Source organism: Ambystoma mexicanum, chromosome 8, assembly GCF_040938575.1.
Source record: "Ambystoma mexicanum isolate Mex_15411 chromosome 8, UKY_AmexF1_1, whole genome shotgun sequence".
NCBI classification, from domain to species: domain Eukaryota; kingdom Metazoa; phylum Chordata; class Amphibia; order Caudata; family Ambystomatidae; genus Ambystoma; species Ambystoma mexicanum.
The window spans coordinates 1,038,351,168-1,038,369,288 of record NC_090929.1 but is presented as its reverse complement, the minus strand read 5'-3'; the positions used below and the strand labels follow the sequence as shown (position 1 = coordinate 1,038,369,288).

At 48.0% G+C, this 18,121-nt stretch overlaps 1 protein-coding gene across 13 annotated transcripts in view; it reads left to right on the top strand.

The window, feature by feature from the left end:
- KCNMA1 (potassium calcium-activated channel subfamily M alpha 1) overlaps positions 1-18,121 on the top strand; it is a 1,925,602-nt gene that overhangs the window by 1,047,115 nt on the left and 860,366 nt on the right. Inside the window, exon 1 of one of the 13 annotated variants that reach the window (XM_069610996.1) lies at positions 4,980-5,797. The exons of the other annotated variants lie outside the window; for them this stretch is intronic. Within the exon in view, the coding sequence (XP_069467097.1) occupies positions 5,596-5,797 (202 nt within the window). The 5' untranslated portion in view covers positions 4,980-5,595. Of the gene's footprint in view, positions 1-4,979; positions 5,798-18,121 lie in introns of those variants that run through there. 13 annotated transcript variants of the gene reach the window in all.

The window sequence follows — 18,121 nt, the reverse complement described above, 5'->3', positions numbered from 1 at the left end:
AAATAATTCTCACATTTCTAATAAAGTTCCTTGCGGTACCACCCTTGATTATTTTCTGGCTAGCAGTGTTCTTAGTTTTTCTCAAAGATACATGTTTTTTCTTTTCTTTAACTTTGGATGGGGGATTGCTCTGTTTTATACATTCACTTCCAAAATTGGGGTAGTGGTGTGGATCCATCGTTTTCTTCAATTGGGCTTCTCAATTTACCGTCTCTGTTGAGATCTTCACCTTGGTGCTGGATCCTGGTTGAACTAAAGAGGTGTTGGTGTTGAGTAGGTTGATTTTCTGGTTTCTGGTTATTTCAGTTTCAGACTCTAGTTCTAGGATGGATTTTGCAATCAATTGAGCTTCAACCTCCGAATTTTGATGAGATTCCATCCTGATCTTGTGCAACCTCGGAATTACATTTGTCTCCAGTTGTAATGGGATCGATGTCCTAGCTGCTTCTTGATTGGACTCACATTTTCTACCTCTGAAGTTATCTTATTTCATTCGTTTTACTGTGTCCTGGAAGCAATCTAGAAAAGCCTTTTTGTCCTCTCTTGCTTCTTCAATTAGATCGATGAGAGTCTTAAAGATTACCCCCTCTGTCTCCTTTTCTTTTAGTCTTCTTTCTATAGTTGCTTCGATGTGAGATTCAATAAAAACAAGTTTGGAATGCATCAAGGCCAGAAGGATCGCTTGGTCCTTGAAGTTGTCGTTAAGATTTTTATATAATTTCAAGAATTGGAAAAGCGAGATAGTAGCCGTCTATTGAATTGCTGCTTGGAGTTGCGCCATTAGGTCCTCTCAACTACCTTTTTCCTTGATGCTCTCAGGAAGTGTTTGCACTGTCGTAGCTGGTTTCACACCTCCTCTTCCTCTTATCAGAATCTCCAGTTCCTCTCTACTAGAGTCCTCACTAGAATCCTCACTCGAACTGGGATGGACAGCGCGGTTTCCTTCTTGCCTACAAGAGGTCTTCCCCCCTTCCCACCCATCAACCATTCTTGCCGCAGATCTAGGAAATTTCGCAAACGAAGAATCGTGGCAGCATTTAGGTCTCTCGATGATTTTTTATAACTTTTTTTGAGGAGAAGGCGGGCTGGACTCCATGTCAGTCCTAACTTCTTTAAAGGGTCGTTTAACGACCCTGTAGTTTGTGTTTGTGCTCAGTTGTAGAGTCAGATTTGCCATAGTTTTACCAGGCGGGCTGCCAAGGTGTTTTTTTCTACCTCTTTTTGAGAGACCCTATCCGAGTCTTGGCTTGGGCTGCAGTTAGCAGTTGGAGTACGGGGATAGAGCTCTGAAGCATCTTCATTATTTTCAGAGCCACCTAATTGCATTTCTGTTTGACAATGGTCTAGATCAGGGCTATTTAGAAAATCTCCCTTTGATCCTTCCATCTGGACCACTACCGTAAGGAGGTTTGATTCCGTATTGGGATCAGTTTCCTTCTTTCTTGTTGCTTTGTTATTTTTTCCTTGTGGCAGGGTAGAATGAGGGTCGGGACTTGCCAACAGGTCAGCATCAGAGGGGACCTGCCATTCATCCACTAGGTTAGGCGTTGCAGGAGCATTAATGGAGCTCTCCTCCTGTGAGGTCATATCAGAGGGTGTAATGTTCGCGGGTGACCGGCTTCTGCGGCCATTCTCATTTAGAACCAGTGTCGACGGTTCCCTCAGTCTAAAGTGCCATTTTAAATGTTTGTAGTTAGACAAGGATTTACTTCCCGTTTTAAAAGAGGTATGATTACCTCTTTTCCCCTCAACGCCATTCATAGCATTCGTAGCAGGGAGTGCAATCTCTTTTCTTCCTTCTATGCTGGGCATTTTGCCAGCATGATGTGTGAGATTTTGGCCTATGTTTAGGAAATTCACTGTGTTACTTGCTTCCTTTGGTAGCGGGAGAGCGGCTTCATTCTCAGCTGTTTGTCAGAGGATCTTTGAAGGTTTAGCAATGACTCTGGAATGGGATTGTTCGTTTCACGGGCGGGGAGGGTGCCTGATATTGATTTCTCCAGCAGGCTCTGTGAGTGTAGTTGTAGAATCGCGTTTCTAATGGGCCTGGCTACAACATTTGATGTGCAGAGAGGATCAGTCGTCTCGCTGATTAGGGTGCTACAAAGTGGCAGGTTTTCCGTCCGTGACAGTGAAGGTGGGAGCAGAGTTTCCCTAGACAAGGACAGGGTCGGGGCCACTACTGAGCGCTTCAGAGAGGTTGCAGACGCCAGGGGAATGTGAGTCTCAATAGAAAACGAGATTAACTTCACCTCTGGGCAGGTCTAGTATTTGTGTAAGGTGGGGGTTGCCCAGCAGCAGGAGAATTAATGCCGGTGAGTTTATCAGTTCTTAAATTAGCATTTGTTCTTATATTAGCATTAACATTGCTCAGAGCACTGTTCCCCCATTACCTCTGTAAGACAATACCAGAGTCCTAGCCTGGCTGCGCGTCCTCAGCAGCCCTCCAAGCTCCCGGGGGTTCGGTGGGTCCATCGCTCTACAACCACTCTGCAAACACTCTGTCAACACTCTGCGTTGGGAGTGGAGTGTTTGTAGAGAAGACTCCTCCTTCAGTGGAATAGGATGGAAGACAGACTCTTCCACAAAGCGGACTCCAGCAGCTCCAGTCTCCAGTAATGTTGTCAACACTCTATCAACATTCCGCGATGCTCCGCATCGGGAGTGTAGTTTTTGTAGAGAAGATTCCTCCTTCAGGGGAATAGGATGGAAGACAGACTCTTCCACACAGTGGACCTCCAGCAGCTCCAATCACCAGTAAGGTTGTCAACAATCTGTCAACACTCTGTGACGCTGTGCTTCAGGAGTGGAGTGTTTATAGAGAAGACTCCAACTTCAGTTGAATAGGAGGGAAGACAGACTATTCCGCACAGTGGACTCCAGCAGCTCCAGTCACCAGTAAGGTTGTCAACACTCTGTCAACACTCTGCGATGCTCCGCATTGAAGTGGAGTGTTTGTAGAGAAGACTCCTCCTTCAGGGGAATAGGATGGAAGACAGACTCTTCCACACAGCAGACTCCAGCAGCTCCAGTCATCAGTACGGTTGTCAACAATCTGTCAACACTCTGCGACGCTCCGCGTTGAAGTTGAGTGTTTGTAGAGAAGACTCCTCCTTCAAGGGAATAGGACAGAAAACAGACTCTTCCGCACAGCGGACTCCAGCAGCTCCAGTCACCAGTAAGGTTGTCAACACTCTGTCAACACTCTGTCCCACTTTCAACTCTTCCATCTCAAAGGAACTCTCCCTTTTCTCACTTCCCCCCAGAAGATTAATGTTACCAGAGCTCTTGTTCTCTCTAGGCTTGACTACTGCAATATCCTTCTCCTGAATCTACCCTCTTCCTCTCTACGACCCCTCCAGCTAATCCAGAATAGGGCAGCAAGATTTATTCTTGGCCTCAAGCACAGGGACCGCATCTCTCCAGCCCTAAAAACTCTCCACTGGATGTCGATTGCTGCAAGGATCAAATTCAAATCCCTCTGCATCATCCATAAGGCTGTCTGGGGCCTTGGACCACGGTATCTACAACTTGTTCTAACTAAATACTCCCCTTCTAGATCTCTACGTTCCTCTGGAACCAACTCTCTGTGTGTTAAGCGCTTCGCTAAACAGAGGGCTGGTGGCCAATCTCTTTCCTCGGCTGGCTCCCTCTGTGGAACAGCCTTCCCCTTCCTCTTCGTCTTGAGCCGGATCCCCTCAAATTCTGGATGTTCCTCAGGATTTTCCTTGTCACCTCCTCCTTCCCCTTACCCCTCCTCTGCTAATCCCACAGTGGCTGAGATTTGTGTCCTGGGCCCTTATGTGTCCAGACCTTCCACACCCAATCAGCTTCAGCTTCAGCCTCTGCTTGCCCCCAGCACTTGCCTTGACACCCACGGGCCTATTCCAATGTAGGCCTGCACTGACCTATTTATTGCAGCTGACTTCTCCCTAGCACTTCCTCCATTTGGAATTTATGTCTGGCACTCACTCACGGGCACTCCTAGCACTTACCCCCACTCCCTATCCCCCTCTCCTCGCTCTGCACTTGCACGTTCTGAATGCTCACAAGGCCTAGTAGGCCTGTCTTTATCCTCCAGTGGTTAATGTTCTCCAATCCCATGTTCCCTCTGTGTTGCCCCGTGGGCGCTTTGAAACACAATTCACTTGTATAAGCACCTAACAAATGCACAATAAATAAATTAATAAATCACTTCTCATCTTTTCCCGGCTTAGCTATACTTCTGGTCAATCTTTCTGCCTGTGCACTAGTCCCAGTTCATTCTATTTGTCATGCTTTCATCCCCCTTCTCTTTCCTCTCTCTCTCCTTGATCTTCTCAATCACCCTCCCTCGCTTCGCTTCATTGGCTCACTTTCCGCTATCGTATTCTTTTTCATTTCTTATGCATCGTCTATAATTGTTTAGAAAATCAAGCGCCTCACTAGCTGTCCTGCTTAATTTCTTTGTCCATTACCTCTCACTCTCTTTGCTCTGCCTCTTTATTTCTCTTGCCTGTACCTCGACCACCCTGTGCTCAGTCTCAATTTTGGGATGTTTCCTTGCTTGTCCCCAAATCATTCGAATGAACTGCCTCTCCATATGGGCTTTGCTCTTCTCTCTTGCTATCTTCCTTCCATTACACAAAGACCCATATTCCCCTCTATTTCTTCCTCTCAGTATGTTTGTTGTCCCGCATGATGCGTTTATAGTTAAATTGGTATGTTTGTATACCGTTCATGACCCCCACAAAGTCCCCTATCACGACCTTTATCTGTCTAAGCAGTCTCTCTCTTCAGGCTGAATTAATTGACATGGGTCTGTTATGCGGCGTCCGAGATTGACATCTCATCTATGTCATGTGTCATTTCACAATTCCCTCCCCATTTTCCTTCGACACACATTTTCCTCTTTTCTCCGGCACTTGTCATTAACCCGGGATTAGGCCCCCCGCCCCCCACGCTCTTTCCAGCTCTGCTAAATCCAGCCGCACTGGGGCTGATTGCCTGACCTCTACTTCCCACAGGCCCTACGGGAAAGAACCGACGGTCGGCAGACCCCGGCCTCTGTCTGTTCCCGCCTGCTCACTTTGCACTGTCGCTTCTCCAGCTGCCGGGGGACACTTTGTACAAGCTGGAGAGCAGGTTTTTGGGGGTCGATTGAAGGGGTCTTGCTTCTGGCTTCTTTGCCGCGTCCGGATGGGGAAATGGTATTTAAGCTCTCCCTGGAAATAGCTCACAGCCGCAGCTGGTCTCCCTGTCTACCCCTCTCGACTTGGATCTGATGAGTTGCCTTTTCTATATTTTGGGTTTTATGATGTTGGCGCCAGTGTATTTTGCTTTTTATCCACTATTTTTCCCAACACCGGCCAGCACTGCCTAAGAGATTGTGATTGGCAACTTGGCAATTTAAAGGTTTCTCGACTTGACAGCGTTCTTTCTAGGTAAGTCACTTACCTAATAAGAGTTCCCCCTTCAGCGGCAAGGTGGACAGTGCAACCCGTCGCTTACTAGGACGGCCCGCGACATGCCTCGCTGGTAGCACTGAAGAGCTGCACATATTTCAGAAGCTTGGGATTTTGGGACATTGAGTGCCGAGCCTGAGGCTTGACAGTCATGATCCCTAGCAAGATTTTGGTGTACCGTATCCCCGATGGAGGTACCCGGTCCGAGACCTACAGGAGCCCAAGACGTCGGAAGAAGTCACTGGGCGATTTGTACCAGAATGGATACAGAGTGAAGGCGGCGGCGGCTAAGGAAGACCCCAACAGCTTCCGACACAAGCTGGCATCGGGTTACCGGGTGGCCTGCTACTGGGGTAAGCACACTATTTAGTGAGGCACTTTCTATGCCTTAATTATCCTTATGTAGTTGTCTCAGGGGTGGGTTATGGAGTATTGCCGCGCAGGGACTGCTTGAGAGGGAACCCATTGCCGTTCAGGGACTGCTTAGAAGGTCTGTGTTTTAGGAAAGCCCTGATCCGCGCTGAGGAGGTCTTCCTCCTGGACTCACATATGGACTTCAATGCAGATTCTCCAAGATGGGAACATTAAGCTGAGGACCAAGTAATGGATGCCTTTCACGGCTTGCCTTTGGAAAAGCCTGTGGTCTGCTTAGTAACTTGGAAATATATCTGGCTGCTGGCAAATGCCATGTTTTTTTCTAAAGCATTTGTGCTTCTAAGAATTGGGGACACATATTAGAATAGATCATGCAGGGCAGCCCCTCCCCACTCCTAGCCTGGTGATTTAGTGTGTATTCCTCATGTGCTAAGTGAGAGAGCGTGCCTCCTACAAGGTGCCGTGTTCTGTACCCACATGCTTCTTAGCTTGAATGTATGTGGACATTGATTAGAATAATAATATTATCACGGTAATATGTAGCATTTCATGCCAGGTAGCCCCACCTCAATTGCTGTCATTATCAGCCCCCTCTTTCCATTCGTCACTGATGACAGTCTCCTCCCAACATATATCCACTTAAAATATCGGCCCATTAAATGTATTTTCCCGATCCCAATAAAGTTCCCTCTCCATCATCAGCATGGAGCTCTCCTCGCCCCAATCTTTCTTTCATCCGACACCCGTCTCAGCCCTTCCCACACTTGTTTAACCCCTTCCTAGACTTTCATTTATGCTTGGAGGTGTTCCAGCCTTGACTTTTCGTCCATACCTAGCGAAATACATCTCTTTCTTTCTCGCCGCCTCCTTACATCATTGTGTCTCGCATTTGCTTCTCCCTCCTCATTTAACACCTGCTTTGCCCTTGCTTTGTCGTTTTCCCTTTCTAACAGGTGTCCTACCCCTTTTCCCACTCCCTTATTGTGGTGAAGGCTTGTCTTACTGACCCCTCATTTGTCTGTAGAAATATGTCTTTTGTCCTTCCAACACTTGCTTCTTCATTGCCATCTCGCAAATCCAGCCCTCCTGGTTCCTTGTTCCACATCCATAAGAGCACCCGTTCCCTGTTTTTCCCGCCATATGCTCATGAGTTCATCTGTCACCACTTACCAAGTGAGTCAAACCTTTACCACCCTGTCCGACGCTTTCCAAGCTGTGTCTCATGCCCTCAGCCTCCCTAACCCCTTGTAACTGCTGTCCCGCCTGGACCCTCTGTCCCACCACTTAAATAGCCCTATTTAATCTGTCTCTGGCTTTCCGTCCAGTACTTGTGACCCAAACCTTCCTTTTCTCGTACTATTCCCAGAAAGAGTACCATGCAAAACACCACAAAGGATTTTGAAGTGGGAATATTTTACTCCCTTTATTTTGAAGTTGGGAGTAAAACGATTGATTCTGGACTGAAAAAGTAGTTTCCATTCCCAGTGAGGGTATTTTTTGGTCAATTAAAAATATATTTTAACTAATATATAGAACTTGGAAGGTGGGCTTTTCCTCATGGCATTTCCTGCATTCAAAGCTCCCTGATCCTTGACAGGCTGGCACCTTCAGCTGGCAGTGCCCAGGCCTCCTGTTACCTCCTACCTCTCTGCTTCCACCACGCCCTATACTCCATGCCACGATGCCCATGGGCTGTTTGTGCGGTATACAAATGTAAAAAAATAAAAAATAAAATAATACCACTTCCCCCACCCCAGCGCAGAGACTCACCTAATCTGCCTGTGCCATCTGCTTGCCTTTGTCCCGCCTCTTCCTTGCCCCAAAAATGTGCACCATAGAAATTGAGAAGGAACTAGAAGTAGTTTCTTTCTCCCTTCATCCATGGAGGCCATTTTGTTGTGTAGTTTTTTTTAAACTTGAGAAACAGTGACAGGGCCATTCCCCAACTTAAAAAACTATTAAACTATTAGTACCCTGAAAAGCATGCCAGTGCTAATAGCTACATACCCCATTGGTGGTCTGGCATTACCTGTCTGGTAAATCCCACACGCCTCGAGGTTTATTGCTTAAATTTGACATACTTTGCTAGACCAAATTCTCTTAAATCACGTAAGTTAAAACATCTATTTTTACCTTAACGTTCCTTTTGATATCCAAGATGCCCTCCAGTGGTGTACTTGTTTATTTTACTCCCTGAAAGTAATGAAATACTAGTAACAATAAAAAAAATAGCTAGAAAGCTGGGCAGGTTTCTACCGCTTGTTGCCATATGCATTGATGTGTTAATGTGTTCAAACTTGTGACAAAAGCAGGACATAAGCACAGATGAGCTGCATTATTGTTCTGTGTAATTGTACTTAACAAGAGCCCATAAGATAAAACATATGTTTTTATTTATGGGCATTACACTGAAGAAAGAGATACCCATAGCCCCCCGTACCAGGCCACGAACTTCTCCTCTCCAAACTCCTGATCAACCCTCAAACTACCATCAAATTCATCATTGTCTACTGCCAACTCAATCACCCGAACTTTCCCGAACTCTACATTCCCTTTCTCCGATCTCCCCTCAAACCAACCACAAAATTCCTAGTACTAGGGGATTTCAACCTTGGGTAAAAGGACAGCACAGACTCTAAAGCCAAAGACCCAATGAAAACACTCACTTCACCGAACTTGTCCACTCCACTACCCGCTCTAAAGGACGCACCCTAAACTTGGTACTTTCTTTGAACACCACTGTCTCATTCATCACCATATTGCCCGTGCCCTGGTCTGACCACTCGGTCATTCATTTCTGCCTCTCCCACTTCCAACCATCATGCAAACCAGATGCCAGACTCCCACCGACCCTCTCTCGCAACACTCGCAGACTCACCAAAGCCTGCATATCCCCACACCTTTGAAATATATCTCTAAGAATAAACGATATGGTGTGAGTTGACCATATCCAGCGCGTCTACCCTCAGTGTTCACTAGTATTGAACATGTTCACCTTTTGTTTATTTTGAAAGGATGATCTGGCCTGGTAGCAGAACCCAGCAATGACTGTTATCCACTAGTCAGTCAGTAAGTAAGGTAGAACGTGTGGGTATTTTTAGGTCGCTTGCGCCTAGCCCTTTGGGCAAAGTTCCTACAAGTGAGATTTTATAAATAGTGTTTTATTGGTTTAATACCAAGGTGAATTTCAATTGTTTAGAGGGTGCCAGCATACTCTATTTGGGGGCACATGCAATCGTTTTGCCCCTAGCAGGGCTTTCTCAAGACACAGTTACAGTAATAGTGTGTGCGATACAGTATTGTGTGCACATATTTACACATAATACATACATCCAGTACTCCTGACTTTTTTGTCTCATAAAATCATGCATAGACTTTTTCATACATAAATTCCAAATTTCAGTCTGAGTAAATGGTATTCTGTGGTTAGGCTAAGTAGCTCTTTGTACGGCAAGGGGAAGAAGGAGGGAAAAGTAGAGTTGAGTAATGTAAGTAGGGTATAGCATAGGTTAAATGAAGAATTGTCAATACTCTGGTGAGTCCTGGTTGGGTCTAACCTATAGGATTTAGGTCGAGATCTGTATTGTCTTCCAATATTAAAATTGTAGTGTTCTTATATCTTATGGTGTTGCTTAGTGCTGATTTCACAATGGTCCCAATATTGAATCTTTACCTGTAAACCTAAAGAAAAGCAAAGCCAGGTTAGTTTATTCTTCTTTTTAGTCATTCAAAGATGGCATAATCATGCTGATGGTTGTAGTTTGGTTTACCTCAGGTGACTCACAGTCAATGAATCTCATTGGTTATCAGGCTTATCCTCTCGGCACTAATTATGATGGTTCCCTGTTCATGGTGCACCTGACAGTAAGTCAGAATGTGCATTAGTCTGCTAGCCTTACATGAAGCCAGAATCAAAATGGACAGAAACATATTATATTGTAATCGACTTAAGGTGCCAGAGAGAAAGCCTTAAAACACGTTCTCTGTTAGGTAGTTTAACAGCTCCTCATTGGAGTTGGTCCGTACATTCTGAGAAATAATTTCATTAAACACAAATTCTATCTATTCCTTTTTTTGGAAATGTTTGCAGTTGGATTGGGCCATGCATCAGAATCAATACAATACAATACAATCATGGAAATTGAATTAATTCAATTTTACGACAAAGTAAAAAGAAATAGGGGGGAGGGGCCTTAAGCCATATTTTCTATCTAGTAATATAAATGTTCCCCATTGGAGCTAGTGTGTGTTTGGTTATAATTACAATATGTTCCATTTAAAGTGGGAGTAGGCGACTTTAAATGGAACATATTGTTATTATATGGAATGAATTTAATTTCGATGATTCTGATGCATTGTGTCTTTACCTTGACGCAGAACTCAACATGTCTCGCCACATACATGTGCTGGCCTCCTCCTCATCATACAGAGCTAAGCTCATTTCCTTGAGCAGGACATTTATTTCACCTTCCAACTGCCTCAACCTCGCTCGGGCTATCCTTGGTTGCAAGCTTGACTAATGCAATGTACTGTTTTCCACCACCTCTTCCAAGAACATGGCAAAGCTTCAACTCTTACAAAACAAGGCACTAAGAGGTGCACTCGGCCTAAAACTCTCCAACCACATCACTGCAATAGGTAGGGAAGTTCACTGGCTTCCCATAAAAGCACGGATTGACTTTAAAACACTTATATTAGCACACCAATGTCTCCACCACAACACCACCACATTGTTGTGATGGACCTGCCCCCCGTGCCTCGGGCCGCCCCACACACTCACACGCACGCATGCACACAATGAGAGAAGCGGACACACGTCTGTGGCTGTTGGGGTCCCGGCGGCAACTGCCTCACAGACCGTCTTTATTACATCCACGCATGCGCACTCCCAGAGTGCGGCTCGTGCATGCGCGTCTTCTATCAAAGACGTAACATCCCTCCTTTTCTTTAAACAGAACAATCAACCGTTAACATAACAATTGTAAACTGACCCAGCGTGGGTCGCTGACCTGACTCAGGCTTCGGCTCAGTCTCCTGAGTCCAGGACGTAGTCCTTCAGACAGGCAGGTAGTTTTCGACCCTGTTGCACCGGGTACCGGCTCCTACTCCTCGGGGTCAGCAGCGGTGTCCAGTCATGTGGTGGCATGTCTATTGGTGCGTCAGGTTCGGGGGTCTCCGCTCTCTCCTCTGGTGGAGGAACCTCTTCCAGTTCTTCCACTCGTTTTGGGGCTTCTATCTTCTTGAAGAAGGACTTGTTGCGGGTGACTGTCCCTCTCTTGCTGGCAGCTGTTATCATGGACCTCTTTACATGTGTGACGGTCCACGGGTGTGGCTCATACAGAAGTGACAACTTTCCTTCGGGTCGGCGGTTCCTCACAAGTACCGAATCTCCCACCGCTACCTCCTTCTCGTGCAAGGCTCTCCTCATGCTCTCTTTCTCGCTGCGGGCCGCTCTCTCCTCTCGGACCTTGTCATCATCAATTACTCCCGGGCTTCGGCCGGGGCGACTCCTGCCGACTGGTGTGGTGTTGTTCTGTATTCCCGGAGGAACTCAACCAAGTTCTTCTTTAGTTCCCCTCCACCGTTTGCTGATATTCGGAAGACTTTGTTCAATGTCCTCATGAGTCCTTCAGCCTCTCCATTTGCACGGGGCCAGAGTGGTGATACTTTCCTGTGCTGAATCCCCTCTCCTTCATAAACTGCATAAACTGGTTCCCCGTGAACGGGGGGCCGTTGTCCGAACACAGGACCGCTGGGAAGCCATGGGTAGCGAACATCTTGTCTAGGGCCAAAATGGTGTGGTCGCTTGCAGTGGAGTCCACCAGCTCCACCTCCGGATACCTCGACCATTGGTCAACTATGGCCAAAAAGTACATGCCCCTCCCGGTTGATCCGAAGTCGGCGTGGACTGTGCCCCAGGGGCTTTCGCTTCTTTCCATGTAGTTGATTGGTGGAGCTCTTTCCACCTGGCTCGCTGCTTGACATGGCAGGCACCTCCGCACGTGCATTTCCACCAGGTTTTCAAGGTCCGGGACCCAGACTTTTGGTCTCAGTCACGCCTTTGTCTTTGCGACCCCCTGATGGCCGGTGTAGGACAGTTCCAAGACCCGGGCTCTCAGCGTCTGGGGGATGACAATCTCTCGCCCTCGCAGTAGTAACCCATCATCCGAAATTGAGAGTTCATCTCGCATTCTCTAGAGAGCTTGAAGGTCCCTCTGGGCCCTGTCCTCTCACCTGGTGTTGTTCTGGAGTACTTCCTTCCACTCCCCACTCCGTATCGCGGCTTGTATGATCTTGAACACTTCGTCTGCCGTTGATTCTTCGGCTACTGCTTCCCTCGACAGCGCCACCGGCATTGCACTCTCAACGATGTTGTGAACAAACTCTTGACACTCTACCAGTTCGCAGGCACCTTCCCCTATCTCGTAGTTCGGGTGGCGGGACAAGTAGTCGGCTGGATTATTGGTCCTAGGGCGGTACATCATCTGGACCCCGTACTCGATGAGAGCAAGCATCCAGCGCTCGATCCGAGGTGGGGGCTTCAACGATACTCCTGATAGGATTGGCAAAAGTGGTTTGTGATCCGTCACAACCGTGACCGGTTTCCCAAGGATATACAGGCGAAAGTGCTGGCACCCCCACAAGATCGCCAATGCTTCCCTCTTGATCTGCGAGTAGCATCTCTCAGTGTCCGTGAGAGCTTTGCTGGCGTAGGCAATGGGGCGCATGTCGCCTCTGGCGTCAGATTGCATGAGAACAGCTCCCAGTTCCACCGGGCTGGCATCAACAACTATCTCGGATTCTGCAGTGGGATCGAAATACGCCATTGTGTCCTGGTCAGAGAGTGCCCTCTTGATTTGCACAAACGCTTCTTGTTCCTTCTTATCCCAGACCCGTGTGGGATCGTTCTTTGTCAGAGCCCGGAGTGGTTCCGATAGGGACGCCAGACCTCTTATGAATCGGCCACAGCAGTTGACCATCCCCAGAAAGCTGCACACCTCTGTGGGAGATTGAGAGGCGGGGGCCTCGCGGATGTCCTTTATTTGCTCCGGGTCTGGCGATACCCCGTTCGCATGGAAGATGAATCCAAAGAACCCGATGCGATCCTTAAAGAATTCACACTTCCCTCGTTGCAGGGTGAGGCCTAGCTCATTCAGCCTTTGCAAGGTGGAATCCAAACGCTTCATGTGTTCGGCCTGGGACACTGCGAATACTAAAATGTTGTCGCTCATATTGAGCACGCCCTTCAGGCCCACGAGCACACCCCTGATGGCATTTTGAAAAACTTCAGCGGTGGAGGACACGCCGAAGCTGAGGCATTTGAACTGGTAGAGGCCCTCGTGGGTGATAAAGGTTGTTATATACCTCGATTCCGGGTGGAGCTCTAGCTGATGGTACCCCGACCTCAGGTCCAGTTTGGAGAAAACCTTGGCCCCCTGTAGCTCACCCACAATGTCGTCCAGCGTGGGTGTTATATGCCTTTCCCGTTTGATGGCAGCGTTCGGGAGTCGCATCTCTACGCAGAGGCGGACGGCACCGGGCTGTTTCGGCTTTGGCACCACGACAATGGGCGAGACCCAGGGAGTTGGCCCCTCCACTCTCTCAATGATGTCCATCTCGATGAGTGATTGAAGCTCCTTCTCGACTTGTGCCCATAGATGGAAGGGTATTTGTCGATGTTTTAGCGCTGTGGGCTGAATGGTGTCATCGATGTGCAAACGGACTGGGGCTGCCTTCAGTTTGCCCACTCCCTGAAAGATGCTGGCGAACCTGTCCAGAAGCCGATCGACATCCATTTGGTACACCTCCAGCGCGAAGTGCACAATGTCCAATGCCTCTGACGCAGTTTAGCAGTGAATGCGGGCTGACGTCCGTGACGAAGTACCTAGTTTTGATGGTTTTGGCTCCCCGGGTCACGGGTGCTACAAACACACCCTGAATCGGCAGAGGTGTGTCACCCCCAAATGTGAATATTTTGGCTCTGGACTTGTCCAGCAGGGGCGGACCCAAGATGGCTTTGTAGTGCTCAGTGGCTAATACACACACCGAAGCCCCTGTGTCAATTAGTACTTGTGTAGGGGCACCTTGAATAAGGAGGAGAAATAGAGTCAACAGCTACCCCAGGTCAACCGTATAGGATAGGTAGGTCCAGGTATGCAGGAAGCTAGTGTTCAAAGACTAGCTAGTAAGGGTCACAAACTATTTAGTGTTTTTTTTTTTTTTTTAAACAAATTCAATTTATTCATGGAATTAGACACATATGTGTAAAAAGGCAAGTTTACAAAGAAAGAACACAAGAAAAAACAACTTAGAACCGTCACATATGAGCCTTGTTTGGCTTATAATGGAGAAACAAGTAAAAAACTGTTGTTAGCATCACAGTTGAATTAAGTGAGGGTTAGTAGCATACGTGTATAGTATTTGTTCCAAATACTACTATAGGGTTTAGTAGTATGACATTACAGTTGAAACAGATATTATCCAGGTGTTTCTAGATCGGGGAAAGTCAGCCTTCACTTGTGTTCTTTTCTTTGTAAACTTGCCTTTTTACACATATGCCTGGCACCTGCCACCGGTTGTAGGTGAAGATCTGGATTGCTTTTCCAGCTCTCAGCCTTAGAGAATGTTTCCTCACTCGCCGCGTCTGTAGTCCTCTGGATTCGAGGACCACAGGGGTTCAAAACATTGAAGAAATGAAGCTTCCTTGGCACGTGGGCAGCGCACGAGCACCCTTGCGGGCCGCTACTGCCACACGCGTTGGAAATTCAAAATGGCAGCCATCACTTGTGTCGGGTCCGTGTTACGTTAAAGGTAGAAGTCCGTGATTGACACGCATCCGTCCTCGTCGCCAATGTGATGGACCTGCCCGTGCCTCTGGCCGCCCCACACACTCACACGCACGCATGCACACAATGAGAGAAGCAGACATACGTCTGTGGCTGTTGGGGTCCCGGCAGCAACAGCCGCACGGACCGTCTTTATTACATCCCAGAGTGAGGCTCGCGCATGCGCGCCTTCTATCAAAGACGTAACATCTGTGACAAAACCTCTGGTCCTCCTCCAGCCGACCCCTACTCACCCCCAGATTCAACCGCAAGTGAGCAGTGGGCATCAATACGCGACTGCCCCCACCCTCTGGAACACTCTCCCCGACCACACTTTTATCACCCACAGAGGGTGCTCTTCTGCTTCTTCCTGCTACATGCGGTGCAGCCATGTTTTGAATTGCTGGCGAGGGACCTTCCTCAACATGTCCTCCCCACGCAGCATTTGAAATCAGCTGTTGCTTCCAGGTCTTGCCATGATTGGCTGCCCTCTATTACAACATTTCGGCCTGAAACAGAGCCAACAGGCGATCGCCAGCCCCCTCAAAGGCTGTGGGGTATAAAGTCTCTCCCTGTTGGCAGAGCCTTTCTTTCATCACCCGCAGAGGCTGCCCTTCTTCTACTTCCTGCACCACGTGGTGCAGCCATGTATTGATTTGCTGGCGAGGGACCTTTCTCAACATGGCCACCCCGTGCAGCATTAGAAATCAACTGTTGCTTCCCAGGCTGCGGGAGGAGGCTTACTATGATTGGCTGGCCTCCATTACAACATTCTGGCCTGAAACAGAGTTGGCAGGCGATTGCCGGCACCCTCAAGGGCCGTGCAATATAAAGGTCTCTCCCTGTTGGGAAAGCCTTTCTTTCATCAACCGCAGAGGCTGCCCTTCTTCTACTTCCTGCACCACGTGGTGCAGCCATGTATTGAATTAGCGGCGAGGGTCCTTTCTTAACATGGCTACCGACGCAGAATTTGAAATCAGCTGTTGCTTCCCGAGCTGCAAGAGGAGGCTTGCCATGATGGGGTGCCCTCCATTACAAACTTTCTGGTCTGAAACGGAGCCGGCAGTCGATAATGGCCCTCTCAAAGGACCCTCTGAAAGGGTCTTGCCCTCCCCTGTCTAGAAGGAGCCAGAAGACACTTCACCACCCCATCGGGCTGCAACTACTGTTAAGCGTGCTTTACCCTACACTGCCTGTTGTTCCGGTTGCCCACAAGCCATCCTCACTAACATGGGGTCACCCGGCCCTGCAAGAAAAAGCCATTGTGGCTGTTTGCTTTTTAAGTGCTCCTGACCTGTCTTGCACACCATGCCTCTCTCGACACATGTGTGCATCTATCACGGCCCTCCTTCCTTGCAGGACTTGATTGACTGCCCCCCACTATGGCATATGCCTGGGCCATGCTATCCCTCTTCAGATGACATTGATTGCCATGCTCTCTTCTAACTCCACTGCTTTTTCACTTACCACTTCAACTCTCTTTGCATGAGTTCTCCATCTTCTGTCTATGAGCCATATTGTATGTCCAGCCTAACGCTGCCTCTCACATGCGGGCCTGTTACTCAATCACTGATGCCTTTTCTCTCGCATTGCCTTGCTCTCTGCTGCCTGCTAGTGCTAAACCCTTAATCCCTCTTCAAGCACGCCTTTAATAATGTTACCCCTCATTTTGTGATGTAATAGTGCTTTTTGGCGAATTCAAATCTAGGTGTGCTTTTCTATTTGCTGCATCCTTCATTTTGTACTGTACTAGTGCCTTTTGGCAAATTCAAATCTAGGCGTGCTTTTCATTCTGTGTACTGTTTGCCTTCCTCTGCACACTTCCTCCTCTGTGCCTGCCTAGCCGCTAGGCCACTTGATGAATTACTGTGCACTGTGAAGCTCCCCTGCGTATCTACCACTGCCTCTCTACCCCCATGGCACTCTCCATCGCTTCTATCTATTCTAACTGCTATTCTATCACTTATTATCCTCCCTCACTAAGTCTGGAAGAAGAAAGCTGAAAAAAGCTTTCCTGAACTATAATCCAGGCATACCTATCGATGTCAATTACTTCGATGCCACTTACGGACAGACTAGTATGGATGGTTCTATGTTCATTTTTTGCACATTCTATTTTTCCAGCACTTTTTGTTGAAAATGTTTTGCTGAAAAAATCATCAATTTTTTTATCGGGGGGGGGTGTTCCCCCTAATCCCCACTCACCTATTATTCTATTATTTATTCCCTATACACCACCCCACCCCAACTCTTTTATGCCCCCGCCCTATTTTTCAATATTTTTATTCAGCAGAAATTGCTCGCCAATAAGTGCCACAAAGAAAACGGGGGATGAATAAACGTACCATTACGGACATCCTTTTCACTGTCCCCTCTCTGTACCTATGGACCCCCCATCTGGTCTCCACTCTTTCTCCTTTTTCCTTCTCACCCATTAATGGTGGCACTACGTGGGAAATACTCCTGGCATACTTCTCATCCTCTAGGTGTATCATTAATGTCTATCACAATGGCACTATCATGGCCCAAGGTTCTCAACCTCCTCTTGTCTTTTTGGACCGGCTCCTGCCTTCTCTCATAAACCTCTTCCTTTCTCCTGCCACCCCTGCATCCTCTCCCCTCACTTCTCCAACTCCCCCACCCCCGATGGGAGTACCACACCTGTATACATTCCCTCGGAAAACCTCCAAATGTGGTAACCAGCTTCTCTTAGCTACTCTGAATGCTCGCTTTGCTGTCAAAAACTCCTCTGACATCTGTCTCCTTCTTGAAGACTTTGAGCAGGACGTCCTCACTCTTACCGAGGCGTGGTTCAATGCCAGCTCTGTCACTGCTCTTGACACTCTCCCTCCTGAGGGCTACACAATCCTATCCAAATCCAGACCCAACAGGACTGGAGGTGGAGTGGCCCTGGTCTTCCCTGAGTGAGTCCCCACTTCCATCATTCCTACTCAATCCTACTCCTCTTTCAAATGCCTCATCTGCAGGCTTGGGGTCTCGCCTACTCTCTTTCTCACCCTCACCACTATCCACAGACCCTGTGGCCCTATCACCCTCTTCCTCTCTGTATGGACCAATCTTGCATTATCCCGTTCAACCTCTTCTTCCAAACTCCTCCTCCTTGGTGACTCTCTTGAATCATCCACCTCTCAGTTCTGGGTCCTCTGTGACTCCCTCTCTCTCTCTCAGTTCTTCCTTCTTGCCCGACTCGCTCTGCCGGTCACACCCTGGATGCCCTCATCTCTGGTGACATCCCTATCTCTAATCTGGTCACCACCCCCCTCTCCTGGTCTAACCACTCTCTCCTTTCCTCCCACCTGGGGCACCATGGCTCTCTGTCCGAGCCACCCCCTGCACTGCCAGCCTCCTTTGCCATCATTCGACCGATGAAGCGAACGTCAGTTGTTGCTTTTGCCCCCACCTTCATCCCACCTCTGACCTCTGCTCCTGATTCTCCCTCCGACTCTGTCCTTGACA